This window comes from Ictalurus punctatus, chromosome 25, assembly GCF_001660625.3.
Source record: "Ictalurus punctatus breed USDA103 chromosome 25, Coco_2.0, whole genome shotgun sequence".
Classification (NCBI taxonomy): Eukaryota; Metazoa; Chordata; class Actinopteri; order Siluriformes; family Ictaluridae; genus Ictalurus; species Ictalurus punctatus.
In genome coordinates this window covers 16058982-16081130 of record NC_030440.2, presented here as the reverse complement: position 1 = coordinate 16081130, position 22149 = coordinate 16058982, and the positions used below count along the sequence as shown (strand labels likewise).

The 22149-nt window shown below is 39.5% G+C and overlaps 2 protein-coding genes and 1 non-coding gene across 5 annotated transcripts in view; 1 reads left to right on the top strand and 2 right to left on the bottom strand.

Annotated features, from left to right (window-relative positions):
• Positions 1-7687, bottom strand: part of igf2r (insulin-like growth factor 2 receptor) — a 44507-nt gene extending 36820 nt beyond the window's left edge. For both annotated transcript variants that reach the window (XM_017456170.3, XM_017456171.3), the window contains exons 1-2: positions 7436-7687; positions 6125-6264 (exon numbers count right to left, since the gene is read on the bottom strand). In XM_017456170.3, the coding sequence (XP_017311659.1) occupies positions 6125-6264; positions 7436-7548 (253 nt within the window). In that variant the 5' untranslated portion in view covers positions 7549-7687. The remainder of the gene's footprint in view (positions 1-6124; positions 6265-7435) is intronic.
• Positions 7688-8590: 903 nt separating this feature from the next.
• On the top strand, positions 8591-8673 carry trnal-cag (transfer RNA leucine (anticodon CAG)). The gene has a single exon. It is a non-coding gene; the product is annotated as a tRNA-Leu (tRNA).
• A 419-nt stretch (positions 8674-9092) lies between these two features.
• tdrd15 (tudor domain containing 15) lies at positions 9093-20962 on the bottom strand. Of its 2 annotated transcripts, XM_017456174.1 has the most exons (5): positions 20869-20953; positions 19792-19860; positions 19062-19120; positions 11179-16835; positions 9093-9738 (listed from the first exon to the last, which is right to left on the bottom strand). In XM_017456174.1, exons 3-5 carry the CDS (start codon positions 19082-19084, stop codon positions 9719-9721), a joined length of 5700 nt encoding a protein of 1899 aa, XP_017311663.1. In that variant the 5' UTR covers positions 19085-19120; positions 19792-19860; positions 20869-20953; the 3' UTR covers positions 9093-9718. The 2 variants fall into 2 exon arrangements, with proteins under 2 accessions (XP_017311663.1, XP_017311662.1); XM_017456173.2 differs by lacking the exons at positions 19062-19120; positions 19792-19860 and having other exon boundaries at positions 20869-20962.
• Between the last annotated feature and the right edge of the window lie 1187 nt (positions 20963-22149).

Sequence of the window (22149 nt, the reverse complement as noted above, 5' to 3'; positions counted from 1 at the left end):
TCCGTCTACCACGCAGTCTCAACACACGCAACATGCATGTTCTAGGTCATATAATGTTGGTCAGGTGACCTCAGTAGTCTCTTCTCTCAATGAATAAACAAACAAACAAACAAACAAGCAAATAAATAAATAAATAAATAAAGTGTTTATCTGCCACATACACAAGTAGACATACACAGAAATGCTTTTACAAAAAGAAAAAAAAGAAGGTGAGGGAGGAAGGAAGGAAGGTAGGAATAACAGAAGAAAAAGAAAGAACGAAAGAAAGATGAGGGAGGAAGGAAGGGAGGAAGAACACAAGAAAAAAGTGAGGGAGGGAGGAGGGAAGGAACAATGAAAGAAAGGTGATGGATGGAGGAAGGAGGGAAAGAACTAAAAGAAAGAAAGATGAGGGAGGAAGGAAGGAAGAAAAAGCTAGAAAGAAAAGTGAGGGAGAATGAAAAAGGTGAGGGAGGAAGAAAGAAAGAACGGTGAGGGAGGGAGGAAGAAATAAAGGTGAGGGAGGGAGAAAGAAAGAAAGAAAGAAAGAAAAAGGTGAGTGAGGGAAAAAGAAAGAAAGAAAGAAAGGTGAGGGAGGAAGAAAATGAAAGAAGGAAAGAAAGAAAGAAAGAAAGAAAGAAAGAAAGAAAGAAAGGTGAGGGAGGAAGAAAGAAAGAAAGGTGAGGGAGGGAGAAAGAAAGGTGAGGGAGGGAGAAAGAAAGAAAGAAAGAAAGAAAGAAAGAAAGAAAGGTGAGGGAGGGAGAAAATGAAAGAAGGAAAGAAAGAAAGAAAGGTGAGGGAGGGAGAAAATGAAAGAAAGAAAGAAAGGTGAGGGAGGAAGAAAGAAAGAAAGGTGAGGGAGGGAGAAAGAAAGGTGAGGGAGGGAGAAAATGAAAGAAAGAAAGAAAGAAAGAAAGGTGAGGGAGGGAGAAAATGAAAGAAGGAAAGAAAGGTGAGGGAGGGAGAAAATGAAAGAAGGAAAGAAAGGTGAGGGAGGGAGAAAATGAAAGAAGGAAAGAAAGGTGAGGGAGGGAGAAAATGAAAGAAGGAAAGAAAGGTGAGGGAGGGAGAAAATGAAAGAAGGAAAGAAAGGTGAGGGAGGGAGAAAATGAAAGAAGGAAAGAAAGGTGAGGGAGGGAGAAAATGAAAGAAGGAAAGAAAGGTGAGGGAGGGAGAAAATGAAAGAAGGAAAGAAAGGTGAGGGAGGGAGAAAATGAAAGAAGGAAAGAAAGGTGAGGGAGGGAGAAAATGAAAGAAGGAAAGAAAGGTGAGGGAGGGAGAAAATGAAAGAAGGAAAGAAAGGTGAGGGAGGGAGAAAATGAAAGAAGGAAAGAAAGGTGAGGGAGGGAGAAAATGAAAGAAGGAAAGAAAGGTGAGGGAGGGAGAAAATGAAAGAAGGAAAGAAAGGTGAGGGAGGGAGAAAGAGAAAGAAGGAAAGAAAGGTGAGGGAGGGAGAAAGAGAAAGAAAGAAAGAAAGGTGAGGGAGGGAGAAAGAGAAAGAAAGAAAGAAAGGTGAGGGAGGGAGAAAGAGAAAGAAAGAAAGAAAGGTGAGGGAGGGAGAAAGAGAAAGAAAGAAAGAAAGGTGAGGGAGGGAGAAAGAGAAAGAAAGAAAGAAAGGTGAGGGAGGGAGAAAGAGAAAGAAAGAAAGAAAGGTGAGGGAGGGAGAAAGAGAAAGAAAGAAAGAAAGGTGAGGGAGGGAGAAAGAGAAAGAAAGAAAGAAAGGTGAGGGAGGGAGAAAGAGAAAGAAAGAAAGAAAGGTGAGGGAGGGAGAAAGAGAAAGAAAGAAAGAAAGGTGAGGGAGGGAGAAAGAGAAAGAAAGAAAGAAAGGTGAGGGAGGGAGAAAGAAAGAAAGAAAGAAAGGTGAGGGAGGGAGAAAGAAAGAAAGAAAGAAAGGTGAGGGAGGGAGAAAGAAAGAAAGAAAGAAAGGTGAGGGAGGGAGAAAGAAAGAAAGAAAGAAAGGTGAGGGAGGGAGAAAGAAAGAAAGGTGAGGGAGGGAGAAAGAAAGAAAGAAAGGTGAGGGAGGGAGAAAGAAAGAAAGAAAGGTGAGGGAGGGAGAAAGAAAGAAAGAAAGGTGAGGGAGGGAGAAAGAAAGAAAGAAAGGTGAGGGAGGGAGAAAGAAAGAAAGAAAGGTGAGGGAGGGAGAAAGAAAGAAAGAAAGGTGAGGGAGGGAGAAAGAAAGAAAGAAAGGTGAGGGAGGGAGAAAGAAAGAAAGAAAGGTGAGGGAGGGAGAAAGAAAGAAAGAAAGAAAGGTGAGGGAGGGAGAAAGAAAGAAAGAAAGAAAGAAAGGTGAGGGAGGGAGAAAGAAAGAAAGAAAGGTGAGGGAGGGAGAAAGAAAGAAAGAAAGAAAGGTGAGGGAGGGAGAAAGAAAGAAAGAAAGAAAGAAAGGTGATGGAGGAAGGAAGGAGAACACAAAAAAGGTGATGGAGGGAGAAAGGAAAGAAGGAAGAACGAAAGAAAGATGAGTGAGGAAGGCAGCAGGGAAGAAAAAGACGTAAAGAAAGAAAAAGACTAATCACTCAGACGGACAGAGTAATAACTTGGATACCGTTGGCTCAGCTTGCCAGGTTTCCACCGTCACTACCTTTACCTCTGACAGCTTTTATCAGACGCTCTCGTCCGACCCATCTCATCTCCTTTCTACAGCTGAGCAGTGGAGGATTAAGGGCCTTACTCGAGGGCCCAACAGTGACAGCCTGGCAGCGCTGGGGTTTGAACTCATGACCTTCCAACCAGTAATCCAACGTATTAACCACTAAAATAATCTCCTGACTATGATTTACAGCCTGACCGTGAGAACCAGTGCACTAGTCAAAGAACATCAATAAACATGATTAATAAATAAACGTCAGTCGGTACGAAGATGTTCTAGATGTTCTGGAGGTCTATAACTTTCCCGCTCAGAGAGCCGACGTCACGGCGTAAACCCCAGAGGGATACACAGCGTGAGAACGTCATCCTGGAACAACCTCCACTACACCCACCAGTACAAAACTTCTCCGTTTGGAGTACTTCATCTGTTCCAGTGTGCCGATCCCAGCGCAGGCTGAGGCACAGGACATGCTCCTGAAAAACACCTGCTGCACCTTAACCGTGACCTGACCTACTTACTGCTAAAATAACACCGGCCCAGTGATCAAATCAACACTCAGACAAAAGTAAAGCTCACAAAGACAACACCAGTCCTGCTCTTAAAAAAAAAGGGAGGGGAAAAAAACACACACACACGCACACACCCTCACTGGGTTGTTCCGGGTTTCATACACAGATCAGCTGACTCTGAATGAGGACAGATAAAGTGCTGTTTAGTTTTAAAGCTCTAAAGGACACCAGGTAATGATGTGACTTTACGAGCTGGACTTCACATAAACACTAGAAAGAACACAGGCGTAAACACCGGGTGCGTCTCAATCAGCTCCCGAGTTCAGTAGTCAGGGCGCCAATCAGGGAGTCGGCCATTTCAAGTTCGCAAAATCCTTCGCTCCGTAAAAAACAACAAAAAAAAACAAAATGGCGGACGAACTAACTCAGTCTACGAACATAAATAGCTTGTTATCGTCGTTATCGCTCTGACATGATTACTTACAGTACGTTCGCGATTTTTAACTTTACTTGACGTTCTATATACGGTTTGTTTGAGTCTAACGACGTTTAAGCGAGCCTACGATCCTGTTTGAAGTACCGTGACAGGAACGCGTGTGATGAAGCGAACAAATTTATACGACGTATGATATCAGAAAGATATCGGTCCTGCGTGGTGTTGATAAACGCCAGCGGTGACGTTTTACAACGCGAGTGCGTCGTCATGACGCCGGAAACCGAGTCATCAGTGTCCTAATGTGTAGTGAGACAGGGATCTTACCACCGTCCCGACTCGTGTATATTATATATTCACCAGCTGGAGAGCTGATCGAGACGCGCCCACTAACACTAACGCCGGGTTACGTAAGATAAAGACCTTTCACTAGGGATGTGACGCTGAGGAAATTTTCCCACCAGTTAATCGTTCATTATTATTCTTAATTTAAAAACAACAAATCATCCAAAATACTGGCAAATAGGTGCTTTTACATTTCGCTTTGAAAACAAATCTTCTGCCACCGTCTCGTCGGTCGGCTCTCCCTCGTCACGTGATAAATGAAATGTGACTCCCGCTGATCTGTGCTGCGACTCTGACTCATGCCGAATCGAGCCCTTTTTAATCGTTGCGTATGTTCTCGAACTTGACTAAATGATTTTTATTACTGTAACACCGACTACATCAGCAAGCCGACCTTTCACCTTTTAGAGCTACTGATGACGTGATCACTGACGATCAATGACATTCTTCCCACGAGTTTATTTACCATTTCTTTTTGATAAAAACGAGTTTTTAAAAAAACGAATCAGAGCTGGGTGAGATCACGATATGATAATACAGCAATAAATTACGTCACAATACACTTTTCGTTGATATTGTGATATCTTTTTTTTTATATATAATTACAAACTGACTAGAAGCAGCTGACGTGATATTAAAACTTGTGTGGCATTAAAACGCTGCCTATAAAATGCAAATTTTTACAGATAAAATAAAAACATTCATTTTTGTAGACATGATATATTTTCTAGCAGTTTCTTAGGAAACTAATCTATCTACATTTGATACATAATAATCATGATACATATGGTGTATTGTGGAAATGTAGAAAAAGTTGGCCGAGGTGAGTGTAGAGATCAAAATGTCTGCATAACTCTTCATTTGTCGGTCAGAAATACGCGAAGAAAAATAAATAAATAAATAAATAAATAAATAATATATATATATATATATATATATATATATATATATATATATATATATATATATATATATATATATATATATAAAAACACAATTACATTTTGTTTTTTAATTAACCTTTACCAAGCGTGAGTAGAAATCACCAGAATACGAAGAACTCAGAGCCAGCACTTTATAAGCTATTCAATAATTGTAGAAGTAACTAGTTTAAAATACCTCTTTTGTATAAAATGCGACAATTATTTATTTGGTCTCTTTTTTTACTTTATATACATTATATAAAAACACAATGCATTTTTATTCACTTCCTGCAGCCGAGTCGATTCAGAGTTGACTCACTTGAGTTCGTTACCAAATCCAGAGTTTGTATTGTCTTTCTTTTTCTTTTTTTTTTATGTCTTTGAACACAGTGGCACAGTTTAGCAGCTCACATCTACATAAAAAAAATAACCCAAAAAACCCCCGAAACAACACACGGAGCATGTTTGATTCACTTCCGGCTGCCAAGTCGATTCAGAGTTGACTCACTTGACTCTCTTTCTCACTGCAGTAGAGTTCGTTACCAAGTTTGTTGTCTTTTTTTGTCTCTTGTTTTATGTCTTTAAACACATTGGCACAGTTTAGCAGCTCACATCTACATAAAAAAACAAACAAACAAACAAACAAAAAAACAAACAAAAAACCCAGAACACCACACGTAGCATGTATGATTCAGTTCCTGCTTCCGAGTCGACTCACGTTCTCAGTGCGGTAGAGTTAGCTTGAAAGCGGATGGTTCAGATGCTCTCGGACTTCGCTCGCGTTATTGCTGTGTTAGCACCTGCTTAAAGAACCGTACCGAGGTATCTAAAGAGCACAGAAGCGCTTCATATTTTTTTCTGTGGTACAAATGGAAAATTGCATTACACTGAAATTACTGTCTCTCTCTGGGAGTCTTTGGGCAGGGAGTTTTTTAAAGCTTCTCTAAGAGCACAAACAAATAAAAGGCATTAAAAGTAGCACATGACTAAACGCTGTGGAGCTGTAAAAAACAAAAAAACAAAACGAAAAAACCTCCTACTCAAACTGGCCAAGACAAAACTCTTGAAAGAATCCAGCCTGAATCAGCAATTTCACAACTCTTATAACATATCAGGTATAGATTATTTTCCACACTCTTTCCTTTGAACTCGTCCTCCCCACGGCATTTGAAAAAACAAACAAACAAACAAACAAACAAACAAGCAAAACAACAAAAAAAACCTCAAGTATCTTAAATGTCTGTTCCAGATTTTGGTGCGATCTGATTTTGCTTTATTTTTGCTCCTAAGTTTCATGTTTCATTTGGCTCGCTCAATAAAAAAAAAATTTCAAAATCCCACTTACCCACTGACTGGCTCTGGCCGCTGTCGAGATTCTGGGCGCAAACGGCAGCGTCCGGGCCGCAGGCCGTCTCCGGAGACGAAGAACACAGCTTCAGGGTGTATTTTATTTTGCTGTCCTGGTCCATGGCCTCCCATTTATACCTACAATAAAAATAAAAACAGGTAGAAATGTTTTTCTGTTAAAAAATGACAGATATAACCACATTGACAGATCTTACAGAACATACAGCCTACATACGGTGCAAAAGTTTGCATCCCCCATGATTTAAGATGGGGGAATTGATTCGCACAGTGGGAAAACAACCTCAACGTTTCAAATAAATCAGCAAGTGATGAGATTATTATTATTATTATTTTTTTTTTTTTTTTAAACCAACAGAAATATTTCTTCAGGAATCACGACTCTGTGTGAAGATCGGAAGAAGGCACAGTGGAAGTGGAATAGAGATGACAGGAAGATGTTAGTTTCATGGAATAACGTGTTTAGTCGGTCTGCATTTTAATTCCTCCTCCAAAGGCACCTTGACCGGGGAAAAAAAGGAATTTTTTTGGTAGTCTGTATCAGTACCTTTTATCATGTGTATTGGAGCGTCTTGTCCTAGAGCTATTTGCATTTGTTGTAATTGTTTAGCTATAAACTATACGATAATTCGTTTCGTACATGTCCGCTAGACACGAAACAGTATTTCGACCACGCTGTGAAAAATGATTAGTTGGGATGAACTCTAGGGGGCGTGTCACCTGACACACCACTCACTGATTGGCTGCATGATTACACAGTCTGGGCTGGAAAGAAATCAGCCCCAGCCTCCTGGCTTCTCTCTTTTTCACACCATTCTCCTTCTGCTTTTATATTTTATCATGCACAAAATTCCAAAATAACCTCATTATATATATATATATATATATATATATATATATATATATATATATATATATATATAAAAATAAACAACCTTATTAATAGTGAAATCTTTGGAAAAGCAAATTTTTACCAGCTGACCTGCTTGTGTTGTTCTCTGTATGTCTAACAACAATAATAATAATAATAATAATAATAACCATAAACATTGGAAGGGTTAGCTGTGTCTAGAAATCGTGTATGTATGAACTGAGGTTTTTTTTTATCCTTTTATTTTTATTTATTAAAGATTTAAACATGTACACAAACACTCAGCGAGAAAGCAGGGTTTTTTTGTAGCGCTGTGTACGAGGAAATACATTTCAACATCTTGACACTCTCCAACAGCTTTCAGTGCTGCTACATGCTAAGCTAACAGGCTAACATGCTAGCAGCTGTTCCTGGAGTTACCTGCACAGGTCCTGTTTCCACGCGCCGTCACCGGAGCTCTGAGTCCGGAACAAACTCCACTGCAGTGTGGAGACAAGCAGCAGCAGCGCCAGCCGAGAACCCGCAACACTCATACTGCACCGTGTACTCAAACCCGACAATACACACTTTAATACGCGCTCTCCGACATGATACAGCACTGTGGAAGTGTGTGTGTGTGTGTGTGTTGTGTGTATATGTGACTAGCCGAATTAGGAACTGTCTATGCTAACCGCATGAGTCACATGACGAGCAGGCGCGTGAGGCGATCACGTGGTGCGACTCAGCCGCGTCATCGTTATAATATGGCGCCCTGCCAGAGTTTATATTATTATTTATTTTCATTTTAATTACACCCCATTCTCATTTCCCTTTCAGTACAGTTTCGCTGTGATTTGGCCTTATTATTTCCTTTTTTTCCAGTTTTTATTTATTTCGCCTTTCATTCTTTCCTTTATATTTCTTTCTTCCCTATATATTTTTTTTGATTGATTTATTTAACCTTTCTTCCCTTTACCTTTCTTTCACCATTATTTCCTCGTTTTCCACCATTTATTCCACCGTTCTTTCTTTCTTTTATTTAATTTAACTTTCCTTCCTTTCTTCATTTACATATTTATTTATTTGTTTGTTTGTTTAACCTTTTCTTTGTTCTTTATTTCTTTAATGCACTTCTTTAACCTTTCACTTTTTTTTCCTTTCATCTCTCCTCCTTGACTTTCTTTCCTGGACATTTTCTTCTAAAGGAATGAAGAGAACTTATCATTTACAAACACTCTGACCTCCTTGCACCATAACACAGGCTTGTTCACTCCTAACATGACAAAATAACGAGGAACTAAATCTAATAATAAAATGATTAAAACAAAATGAACGAAAGCTTTTTAATAATCTTATTAAAAGTATTGAATTAAACGATTGGCTGCTATCTAGTTTATAGGTCTATACTGCCATCTAGTGTGTAGATAACTGTACTACCCCTGGTCCCTCCTGAAATCCACCTGTACAACAAATCAAATTAGAGCATGATTATTCTTTTATGGTCGATCTCACACAAACTTTGAAAGGAGTGTTTAATGTTGTTAAAATAAAGTCTTGAAGAAGATTATCAGAGTTGCCGTATAGTTTAGTTAGTATGTCAGGATGGCCGAGCGGTCTAAGGCGCTGCGTTCAGGTCGCAGTCTCCCCTGGAGGCGTGGGTTCGAATCCCACTTCTGACAGTAACTTTTATACCTCTCTCTTTCACGGTTTATCTTTACTTCCACTTTTCTTTAGTTCATTCATTCTCTTTCCCTTACTTATTTCTTTTAATCCTTTCCTTAATTCTTTTAATGCACACTTCCTTTCTTTTCCCCTTTTTGTTCTTTCGTTGGTTCCTTTTTCCTCACTCTTTTCCTGGTATTTCCATTTATCCCCTACTCCCTTTCTTTTGTCCCTTTCTCTTTCTGGTCTTTTTCCTTCCTTTCTTTTCCCTTTTAATTTTCTTCATTTCTTTCCCTCTCTTACATTTTTTTTAGCTTCATGTACTTTTTTTTTAATATATATATATTTATTTATTTATTTATTTATTTATTTATTTTCCTTCCTCAGAGCAGTTGTCGCACTTTATTAGCGCTACCTCACTCACAAACACAAGGCATTTCTTCAACATTTTGTCCCCCACATTTTATTCCAGGAATAAATGTTTGCATAATCTACTGTAATAAAACAAACCTTGAACAAGAACAGGCCATTTGTTTGTTTGCTTTTACAGGACAATGAGACAATATCATAATAAACTTGCGACTTCTGTCAAAAACCATAATCTTCTTTTGAACTCCTGAACACATTATTTCAAAACTAAACATACAGATATGCACTGTAAAAAAATTTTAAAAAATAAATATAAATTAAAGCACTGCAGATGATGCTCACTGCATCATCTAAAAATAAAAATCTGCTTTTGCACAATCCCAAAAAATATAAGAACGCAAATGAAAATGACACATTTCACTCAATTACAACAATCAAGTGCTTATTTTCTTTTAAACCAAACGAAAATGATCTTTTTCTTAAGACCATGTTTTTAAAACCGACATTTAAGACAACAAACAAAAAAAGTCCAAATTCTATATTCATATTCCATATTCATATTTAACAAATATTCTGAATGAGATTAACAATCAAAATATCAACTAAGCCAGTAATCAAGCAATAAAATAACAAAACAATGATATCTCAGCATAAATTCCTGTTTTGGGACATTCAGGAAACCCACTGCTGACTTCACTGCAGTCCGCTGACACCTGTGGAGTAAATGTTTGGGATGTAATTAAAATCATGGGTTTATATAAATGCACTCGCTCTAATATGTTATTGTTACTATCGTAACTTATAGGTACTTGTATGGTGAACACACTACTGTTTTCTTTTCTTTTTTTTAAGCATTTACAGAAGGAGTCTCCAGTGTCTGTGCTCTCTAACAGTCAGAGGTAAAGCTGTATGTGGCAGCAGGGGCGTGGCCGAGCATCAGCTGTGGATGGAGAGGAGGCGGGTTGAATCAGCCGGTAACGCGTGATGATTCTCACCTGTGTCTTATTAACGCTAAGTGCACATAGCCTTTATAATTAGGACTGTGGCCGTGTTCAGAATCAACCAATCACATTCAAATTAAGTTGAATACGAATTAGTATGTGCCCGTCATCAATTAAAGTGACTGATTACCCCCAAATACAGCTGTTCCTATAGGATTTTCCTGACATCTTCTTGGTTATATCCAACTGGAAAAGCCAACATCAAAAGAATTGCAGAAATTTCTGGCAAGCACTGTTTGCGCCGTACATGTGACAATGCTATGGGGTAGGGTGGTAAGACCGAAGCATTTTTTAACCAAAAAAAAAAAAATACATCCAATCTCACAAAACCATGTGGAATAATGTGTTATGGTGAACTTTTTGGCCATAATATCAAAAGATATGTTCGGCACAAAAAACCCCACAGCACCACCCCCTGGTGAAGCGCGGTGGTGGCAGCATCATACTTTTGGACTGTTTTTCGGCTGCTGGAACTAGGGTTTTAATCAGGGTGGAGGGAATAATGAATCGCTCCAAATACCAGACAATATTGGTGTAAAACTTTAAGACTTCTGCTAAAACACTTAAGATGAAGAGGAGTTTCACCTTTCAGCATGGCAACAACCCGAGACAAACCTCCAGATCAACAAATGAATGGCTTCACTAAAACAAGTTCAGGGAGTCCAGACCTAAAATCAAAAATCTGTGGGGTGACCTGAAGGGGGTTCTGTACAGGAGATGCCCAGCAAATTTGACGGAGTTAGAATGCTTTTGCAAGGAAGAATGGCAAAATATTGCTCTCGACGATTGACTCTTACCCAAAATGATTGAACGCTGTAATAAAATCTAAAAAGGTATTTCAAATAAGTATTAGTTTAGGGGTGTACACACTTGTGCAACCAAGTTATTGTACATTTTAATTTTTCATTTTTCCACACTAAAATGATTCTTACTGTATTTCACTTTAATTAATAGGTTAAAATTTCACAATAAAGGTTTTGACATGATTTATCTTGGTTTATTTATTTATTTATTTTTACATCACAAAAACCTGCCATATTAACAGGTGTCAACTTTTTATATCCAATGTGTATGCCCAGGGTAAATAATGCATACATATAACCGATATAATATAACATAATATAATCTAATGTGATATAATAAGTTACTTACATTGGCTTAAAGTAGACTTCAGACCATACGTTTTCTGTGTTGACCCACGTTGGTCAGGGCTTCCACTGAAGGGGTCTTCAGTCTCTCCTTCTGTACTACAGCCTTCGGAAATTTCTTCATCATCATTTGAGGACACGTCTTCCAAATATCTATGTGGCACTTCCTCCATTTTTGACTGTTTGTGTTCATGTTTTCCAGATGTAGCTTCGTAGACAGGGTTGGACTTGATCTCCCTTTTATGGCCTAGTCCTTGCTGAAACCGTATTCCAAGCACAGTGTCTATGTAGTGCGCATGACCAGCATCAACCACCTCTTTAGCGACGTTTCTGTCGGACGTGACAACATCAACCTCCCACTGTGCCTCGGAGACATACTGTCTGAAATGGATCTTAAGATTTTTTTGGTACATACACTGTTGGAAAAACATAGCAGCATGGTCAGACCACTGCAGATCATCAGCTGGCTTAATTCCTCTTAACAAGCAAGGGTGAGTGATCTTCGGAAGTCCAGCAAGCGCAATAGGAAGTGTTTTAAGTTTGCAGACATCTTGGCATGCCAAATGTACACAATACCCATAATCAACGAGATTAACGATCACTGACGCGCCATCGCGTTGTACTATCTCTGCTCTACACCATTTCTTCTTTTCTTCAGGCTTTACCAGGCAACCGGTACCAGGAACCAGATGAGCCTCTGGCAACGGAGCCAAGTCTTCTGGTAGGTCTTCAAGGACATTTGATACAGCATTCATGATGAGAAGTAGGTCCTCAAGTACAACGTAAAATTCACCAGGTGTGGTGACTGCTACTGCAAATCCTGAGTATTCGTGATCCTTTTTAACTGGTGCAAGAAACAGACGTCTTATCTGATCTCCTTTGTCCACTGGCGCCTCAGGGGGAATGGCCACGGGTGCAGGGCAATCGTCTTTTGAAGTTGGCAGATCTACAACAGACTGACATTTGTTTATACCAACATCCTGTCCATCAACTCCTACGCTCTCTGGTAGTTCAACAGAGGTTTTATGCTTATTTGAACCAGACCAACCACATGAATTGCTTGATATATTGGAAAGTTCATTCTCTGCAACACTGATCTGTATTTCAGGCTTCTGTGGCAAATCGCTTCGGCAAACACCTCGTTTCTCATCATGTTTACGTCTGTAGACACAGGCTTTTCTATTTGTTCTTAATTTCTGCATGCATTCTGTGGCTCTTGTGGCCTGCGCTTCTTCCATGGTTTTCTCTTGAACCATTTTACTTTCTTTGGTTCCAGTTTCCAGTATTTTTGTGTTTTCTTCAATGCTGGTTGTTTCTGCTTCAGTCTTTTCACAGATACTCGTAAGGGAAGAGTCATCTTCATGTACTGCTGCATACAGCGCTTGCCTTTGCTTGGTTTGGCCTGAATCTTGAACCTTGTCTTCTCTTCTTTCAGCAGTATTAGATTCTCTCGACTCATGCACAGGGTCAAGTCCCTGAATGCTCACTTCCCAGGCATAGCCAAGATTCTGCACAAACTCCACCATCAGAGGTTTCTCATATGCATCACTGAAAAAAGACTCAACATCCTCCAATTTGTATGGTTTTAGAAGTTTGCAGTGAGTGCTTAATCTTGCTTCAGAGAGAAACTTGCTTGCTAATTGGTGAATCATCTTCTTGTCAACAGTTGTTGTATTTCCATAGTCAATAAATTCAACTGTTAGGTAACCACTGGATGCTACACTGTTGACAGCAGCTCGATACAAGGCCAAGTCCTCCTCATACCTAGCAGCAACCAGATCCCCTACTTTTACATTTGAGGCAACACTTTTTGTGAAAGGGCTGCTGTTTAGTTCTTCCCTCATTTTAAGGATATTTTGTTCATCCTTTTCCAGTTGGATAAAGAAGCTGTCAACCGAGTTACAGTGAGAAATGAACCCGATGCTTCTGAAACCTGGTGTGATTCTGATGGCTGGTAGATCACTAACTTTTGGAAACGCCTTACAGGGCTGTACGGTGCTTGAAATGGTGTTCTTTTCTTTCTGCGGTTGCTTAGTGGGCTTCCAGCTGTTTTTTTCTTTGGCCTGGCCATTTATTGCAGAACCACCATTTAGATTGCGAGATGTTTGTGGAGCTTTTAATTTAAATGATTTATTTTGACAAGACTGTCCATTTCCATGTACGACTTTGCTATGGCCTGGTGTCCTCTGTGATTTGACTACAGATTCCACACGATGCCTTCCCTTGGTATTGAATTTGTTGCCCACAGAAGATACATTCACAACTTTTTTGCAGCGATCACTGATTGACGGATTTCTGACAGATTTACCTTTTTGTCCATGAATTGCAAACATCTCTCTTACTTTCTCATTGATATGAATGTCACCATCAAACAGGTCACAAAGGAAATGCCCGCTACTGTTTATTGCTACAAATTTTGCTTGAAGACCCCTGTTGAGAGTGGCCTTCTGAAGCCATGTATTAACTTCAGGCAAATGTTCTTCCTCAGGAACACCTAAAAGACTACACCTTAAAGCTTGCATGGGAGTCAAAAGCAAATCAACTGCCTTTATGGGAATGGATAGCACGTTCTTTTTTTCAGCAACCTGCTTGGTTCCATAATCTACAAAGAATACATTAACGTGTAGACTGGATTGAGCAGGCAAAACAAATGACCTGTACCACTTGCCATCTTCGGAATATTTTGCCAAGCAAACACTGCCAGTTTTACCGGTATGCATCTGACTCACTAACTCTTCACTTTCCTTCATAGCTCTGTCCATAAGTTGCTCAATAATCTCAGTATTTCTGTCCAGCTGGGCATAGATTTCCCAAGGACTGACAACATGCGTGGGGAACACCAACTCTTCAGTTCCATTGGTAATGTCAAAAGAAGAATAAACAAAAGAGCATGGATAGACAGATGGAAGTAGCTGGTTTGGACACTGTATTTCTTTGGCAACACCCTTTTCTATGAGATGTTCGGAGGCTCGTTGAACAGGCGTGTACAAGTCAACCGCATTGAAGAGGCCTTTATTTGCAACAAAGAGCTGGGAGATGATTTTGCATTTAAGATTACGTGACTTTCCGGACGTAAAATCCTTTAACAAGGTGCTTGCCTCATCTGACCACACATCTCCTCCGACTGGGTCAATTAAGTTGTACAAACTACATCTGAATGCTTGCCATTCAAGCTCAAGGAACTCAGGATTTAGTGCTTGAAGGTTCTGCAGCTTTTCTTGCACAACCATGCCATAGTCAACTAGAATCACCTTAACGTTTAGATTCGTTTCTTCAAGAATACACCCCCTGTACCACTTTTTATCCAGGTGAAACCGGACCGCACAACATACAGTCTGGGGCAGCAACACAGAGGTGTTTGTCTGGTAAAACTTTTGCAGTCTTTGCATTAATCTGTCCAAGTCATTCTTGTTTTTCTTGTCCTGGCACCAAAAATCTGATGGGGAACTGACATGTGAACAATGGACACTAATCAGAGCTCCTGGCTTAAACTTCTGACCTTGGAAAATTTCTACATCACGGCATTTTTGTGTCTCAGTGTGGACTCGTTTGTCCGTGGCGATTTCTTGACTTGTCAACTCGCCGGGGCGTTTCTGCGACATACTTTCACAAGACTTCTCAGCAAACTGCCTTCTCGCAAATGTCTTGCCCGTTTTGTTATTCTCTTCTACAGGTGTGCCAGGAGTTTTCATCACACTGAAAGTCCAGTATGCTGCCATTTTTGCATTTGTCAAAAGTCTTGTAATACTTTCACTTTTCTCAAACCCTTTCTCGTACAACTCCACACCATACACATCACTCCTTCTGTAAATGACCTGAACCAGGATCACTTTATTTGAGGTGGCTTTCCTGAAGAAGTCTGTTGCTGCAGTGGTCCAGACTTCTTCCAACGGAACAGCATGAGCTAAGGAACAATTGAGCACAAACTCTGGCTCCACAGTAAATTCATCGGGTATTTTCTTTATCACCATGCTCGGCACCTTTTCTGTGTTTCCAAAGTCAATGAAAAACACCTCAGCACCATATTCAATAATATCCACCACAAGAGCTCTGTAGTAATGCCTGTCTTTTTCATACATGGCACAACAGAGTTCACCGGGCACTGGATCCTGAAGGATTTCCTCATTCACTTGTAATCTACTAAACCAATCCGTCAGTTTATTCATCATGGCCTCGAATCGATCATTGGACTCTGCTGTTCTCATCCAGAAATCATGAGGACTCTGAACATGCTCAATGTAACCCTCAAACACAGAGCCATCCTGTAGGTGTTCAAAAGCAACCAAATTCTTCGAGTTCCCCATCTTTTTTGCCTCGTGTGGGCTGTAACTCAATCGGTGCGCATTAATGAGAATACCCCTGCTTGCCATTGTATCGACTTCTTTAGATTGTACGGTTTTGATAGGTGCACACTCGACCACGTTGCCGAGCGTGACTGAAAAGACATTCTTTTCCTTGTTTAAGTCGTCGACTGTAATCACAAGCTCCTTACCCAGTAACCCTTTTCTGAGAAGCACCAGCTGCTGGTTCACTGTGACTTTGTCTTTGTCACCCAAACAAGAAAGAGAACATGGAAAAGTCATGACTGGTCTCAGGAGAAACTCTGATGGTAACGGAATGATTTTCTCAACTTTTACAGATTCACAATACCCATAGTCAACGAACACGACTCGAACTTGGGAGTTAACAGGGAGGCATTGCACAAAACCTCGGTGCCATCTCTCATCTTTGCCTTTGATCGCACAGAGTAAGCCCATATTTTCGCCAGGCTTGTCTCTGATGTCACCATTCCTTGACTCGCACACGAGCGCCAATCTTTCTGACATCTCTTTGAGGTCCTTTGCAGCAGAGGACGTTTGGCAGTAAAATAACCCGGGGTTTATGGCAGCAGCTATTCGAACTCTTTCCTTCTGTCCAGCATCCAACTTAGGGCCAGCAAGCGAAAGAACATTTTCATAGCCACATAAACCAGAGGATTTAAAGGAAATCTCTTGTGCAATTTGCTTTTCAATGAGCAAATCTGGGACAGACTCGCAACCTTGTTGAATTGGTACTTCTATCTCCAGTTCCACCAGTAGCAGAAACGTGTCTGTATCCACATGTCTGCCTAAGCTCAATCTTAATAAATCTTTGGTTATTTCCGGCACTTCCAGAATAAGAATCTTGTACGGCAGAAGGCCATGGATATATCCTTTGATGAGTCTGCCTATCAAAGAGGAGAAGTATGCCTCCGATGGTTGGTCCCAGCATTCCTGAACTGGCAGCACATTAGCAAAGAACCCACAGACGATCTTTGGTGGAAGCATGAGTAAGGAATCAGAAATTGTAGACAAATGTTCGGGACCAACACTAAGAATATTTCCTTGATCCAGCAGGAACACATCAAACAAATCTTCTGACTTGTTCTGAACTCTTCCTCTGTGCCAGTGACTAGATTGCAAATCTTCCACCAAGCAGAAGTCTCCAACTTCCACAGATACAGTTGTTTTGGGGACGTTCTGAATTTCCACTCTGAGAATGTTGTAGTCCAGCTCACAGATGGTAGCATATTGACCTTGAAAGTGTACTAACATATTCCCAGGACTGCAGTCAGTGTGTGTTAATTTCAGGTCCACTGGCCAGAGGGCACATGGAGCAGGAAGCTTTGAATCCTCCCTTGGTCTAAAATCACAATTAATTAAAAGTACATAAACAAACAGCGAGAAATAGGCATTTTCATAAGGATCAATGTAAAAATCCAATATTGTTTTTTTTAAGAACAAAAAACAAATTTATGAAAGGACAATCACTATTTATTGGCACCCTGTCCAGGGTGTACCCCGCCTTGTGTCCGATGCTCCCTGGGATAGGCTCCAGGTTCCCCCATGACCCTGAAAAGGATAAGCGGTATAGAAGATGGATGGATGGATGGACGGATGGACAATCACTATTTTTGTTTGGAACAACAGCCAGTCCTGTGTTTTAGGACAAGGTTTACAATATGCTATTCCCAGGACATAGCAGTACTTATGTAGATATTAGGTTTCATCAAAAGCACGAATAAGGCGCCTGCAGGTATCAGCAAGACTTTTTTATACTTTTGATACTTCAAATGTAATTTAAATGAAAAATTAACCTGACTTAATCTTTATAATCATTTAGTGTCCAAGATTTATTTTATAACAAACATTACATTATACTGCATTACTCAAAATGCCATTCAAGTGCCTGCTGATAGTGGTGCAGTGGTACTTAGCCCCCTTAGATCATCTTTAACTAAAGAGAGTGATGCAGCAGCACTTTAGTCTTTCAGTCTTGTCCAGCTGTCTCACCTCCTCATCTGTGCAATCTGCTCAAACAGATCAGCTTCAACTTTCATGCTAATACCGCCATCGCAATCATCGTTTCGTATATCGCCAACTAGTGCAGCCAAGTCTCTGCCATAACCAGGCGCAACTGCATCATACTGCTGCAATGCATTCTGGGAGTCCAATTTTTGTACTGTCTCCACTATGTTCTATGATGTTGAACATCACTTGAAAATGGCGAGTGAAGAAGGAAGTTCTAACTCTCTTGTTTTTAAGGAGCTAACAGCAAAACCTGACCATTATCCCTTATATTAAACGCCACTGTACCCGTCCTAGCAACGTCACCCTGTGACTTCTCACGGGAATAATGAAAAGGCAGCGACAACCAGCAATTTAGCACCAGAATCACTAAGCACATCACAAATATTTTTACAGAAACACATTTAATGTGTTTCATGCTGGAGATTTTCCAGAAGACCAAATTTGCAATCACGATGATATTCCATGTGTAAAAGAAAAAAAACCTGACTTTTCCAGATATTTAGAAAATAAAGAAAAATTTTAATTCAAAATGCCCCTATAATGAAAGCCTGGACGTTAGAAGAACATTGACAGTTGGGCTGGGTGATATTACAAATTATATCATATCAAGATTCTCAAAGGCATTTCTGTGAAGCACAACACGCCTGGTGATAGATAGACTTACTCACAAACTGCCAGAAATACAGTAGTGTTGCATTGAAAAGTTGTTATAATAATAACAACAACAATAATAATAATAATAATAATAATAATAATAAGGAAGTTATGCTTTTTAATAAACAAATTTAGAATATTTCAATTAAAATAAATAAATAAATATTTTTAAATAAATTTAAAATCAGGCCATTGTCTGGTCAAAAAACAAAATCAAAAAAAACTCTCCATTTCCCCCCAAGATCCTCAGTACAGAACTGTATCGAAAACACTGTGAGGCACGTATTGCGTCTGGTGTGAAAATGTATTTTTTCACATAAATATCGAGAAGCACGTCAAAATTGATCTCCACAGTAAAAGATACATTCACACATGCAGCGGGTTTATCGCTGCAAGTTGCCAGTCGCTATACTATGAAGTCGCTATTCGGCATTCCTACTAACTAGAGTTCCACTTTTGACAACAAACCAGTTTTCTTTCTGCTAAAATGAAACGTTCTGGAGGGAGAGCGTGTGTATATAAAATTCACCAGTGTGTATATGCGCCATATGCTACAAGATGAAGGAGAAGCAGCGTGTGCTCTTTGCCATTGCGGCCATCTATTGCGGCCGGACTGCCTGGGTCCCGAAACAATCACGGATCACGTGCGCTCTACTGTCTTCACTCCCGTCCAACCCGAGTAACAGCATTTCCAATAACCTGATACTGGATATTCAAATGGGCATCCTTTTAACATGCAGAAACCCATTGTTCTTCTTAGGATGAACTTATTTCAACGATTTAATGATGTACTAAATCTATTTCTTAAGTCATTACTATTCTATTGAAGCAAACCTCTCAACATCGTTCGTAATTCACAAAACCTTAAAGATGACGTACTGAAAATGAGCTTAAACAGAAATACCTGTCGGTCTGTTTCCAGTCCATCTGATCAGATAAAGCTTCATGTACAAGACCACACGTCTGCAAAAATACAGACAAAACACTGCCGTCAACGAGCTGTGTGTGCCTCTATTCACTCTATGACTCTATATACTTTATTAATGAGAATGAATTGTTGGGAAAAACTCAAGAACAATCATACAGTTGGCAAGAAACTAATTCAATGTGTCACATATTTTATCTACTGTTCCTTCCAGCAATGAAGTCATGCAAATGGAAATTGTCCTCAGAGCACTAAGAATGAACACATCATTAGGAATAAATAACTGAATTCGGAAACAAACTCCAAAAAAAAAAAAAAAAAAAAAAGTGAACGTTAGCTCGCTTACTATCAAACGTGGCTAATTTGTGTATTTACAAACAGCAGTTAGCGTAACTTTAGCTCACTTACTAGCAAACAGGAAATCTTTAAAGATTAAGGTAAAGAATCTAGGTTAAATGACGTGTCACTAACCTTTGTGTATTCTGCAAAAGCAGTGACGTGACGTTTTAGCGAAAATAGTATTACCAGCCGCACATACGACACTACTCACGGTACTAACAGTATTGACGATAAAAAAATAATAATACAGCAGCATCGGTGGTATTTTGTAGTTTTTATATGGCGATACAACTGTAGTACCGGTATACCGTGCAACCCTAGTTTGCATATCCTGTCATGTTACAACAGAGATATAATTCAACACAGATACCTGATGACATCATATTATATCCAGCGACATGCATCCCCTTAGCTGCAATGCTCTCTCTCACCCTCTGCTCTGTAAAATAAACAGTTGTGTATAGACAAAATGGTACCGTGTTCCAAAATACGTACGGATATACATATTTACTAAAGATATACCAAACATTTCTCCAGTGTTACACATTTTCCTGGGTAAGCTTTATGGCAAGACTTGTGTACGTAACTAAATAGTCTCAAGTTACTTGAAACTGGCTACCAAATTTATATTATACCAAGATTTTAATTTGTTTAATATAGGTAAAAAATTTTTGCAAATTTGAATCTATATTAGCGTACTAAATGAAATCATTACGGATATTTCTGGAACATGTAAGGATGATTAATTATTGTATGAAACAAATGGAAATGGGAATTAAATGTATACTAAGATGAAATAATGACCACTAAACAAACTCAACCATTTTTTTTAATGATGTTAAATAAAAACTGCTAATCTTCTGTGTGGAAATGCACTTTATATTGGTTGGATTTTTTTTTTATTATTATCATTTTTAAGAATTCAATGAAACCAGATAAATGTAAATACAAGTGAGACATTTAGGATTCCCCCCTCCTCCTCCGGGCTCCTGTTTCTGTTCCATCTTTAGGATGCCATTTTGATTTTATTAGCCATGGGCACGTTTTATTAAATATGGCGACGACTCATGATAGGGACATTTTGGCATCTGTTTATTTATGAAGCCTTATTTTTTAATAAATATAAAATGACGGCGATAGAAGTCAGAAAATCCCCAATGGAAGAATCGCAAATGGTTTAATTTATGACAGAAGAGAAGTTAGCAAAACACGCTAGTATGGAAGAAGAGGAGAGAAAAAAAAGACCCGTTAGTCACCAAGGCAACACTTGTGTCTCGCGCTCAAGCAGAGACTGTTGTGATTAGCTTGCTAGCCAATTTAATGTAGGAATGCAGCTCTGTAGCTACTTTGTCTGAATTTAACACGGGCATGTAGTTTAAAATACATTCTGTCAAACATCCAGCTTCATGTAAAAGATTCGTAAAACACTGTAAATTATTTATTTTACCTCAAAAAGGGACATGACGTGAGCATGTGCTCAGTTTCACCACAGCACCTGTTGAGTGGTTCTACCCAGAAATCGACGCGCTGAATGCTGCATTCAAGTTCCCCACCTACTGTTAAACATTTGTACAATTGCTGCTGGTTTTAAGACTTCATTTCAACCAAAAAAGAAAAAAAATTAAAAAATGAACACATAGGTATATTATTTCAGTCCAGCTGTTCTTGATTTAATTTGTATTTATTTATTTATTTATTTATTTATTATTCATGTATCGGATATGAGGATCTAATTCTAAACGGTTTCCACTATATACCATTAAAAACCATCTAAACATTAAAACCATTACCATTGGTCCTTAATGGTAGTCACTAGACACAACATGCTACCAATAGAAGGCAATAAATTACTAGTAGAATCCCTCAGGGACTATTACAGTTTCCATTCAAACCAATACAATTTCCATTGTAACCATTAAAACCATTACTTGTAAATTCTTTGAAGGTTTCTATTGTTGGGGGGGGGGGGGGGGGGGGGGGGGGGGTTGGTACAGCAGGGATATTTCATCCAGTGCACAGAGTTATACATTTGTTCTCTTATTTATCAATCCGCAATTGCTCAATTTCTGTAAATCATGAATAAAGCTAATATTGGAGTTGGGTTTGATTGGATTGGGATTGGGTCTGATGTTTTCATTCATCCATTCAGCTTCAGCTTTATCCTGGTTTATCTGGAGCCTATCCCGGGAAGGTGAGGCGAGAATGTCCAAACTGGACAGTTGAAGATTAGAAAAAGAAATCATCTGGTCTTTTCCCAGTCTTCGCCTGTCCAGTTTCGGCGAGTCTGTGCCCATGATAGCCTCAGATTCCTGTTCTTGGCTGACAGGAGTGCAACCTGATGTGGTCTTCTGCTGTTGTAGCTCATCCACCTCAAGGTTTGATGTGTTGTGCATTCTGAGATGCTTTTCTGCTCACCACGGCTGTAAACAGTGCTTATTTGAGTTACAATAGACTTCCGGCTAGCTCTGAGCAGTCTGATCATTCTCCTCTGTTCTCTCTCGTCAATATGGCGTTTCAGCCTGCAGAGCCTCCGCTCACAGGATGTTTTTGTTTTTCGCACCATTCGTTGCGATTTATTCCAGATTTATTCCCTCTTTGCTGTTATAATATAACCTTCACCCTTCTGGGAAGGCTTTCTACTAGATTTTGGGGTGTGGCTGTGGGGATTTGTGTTCATTAAGCCACAAGAGCATTAATGAGGTCTGGTGCTGGTGTTAGATGAGGAAGT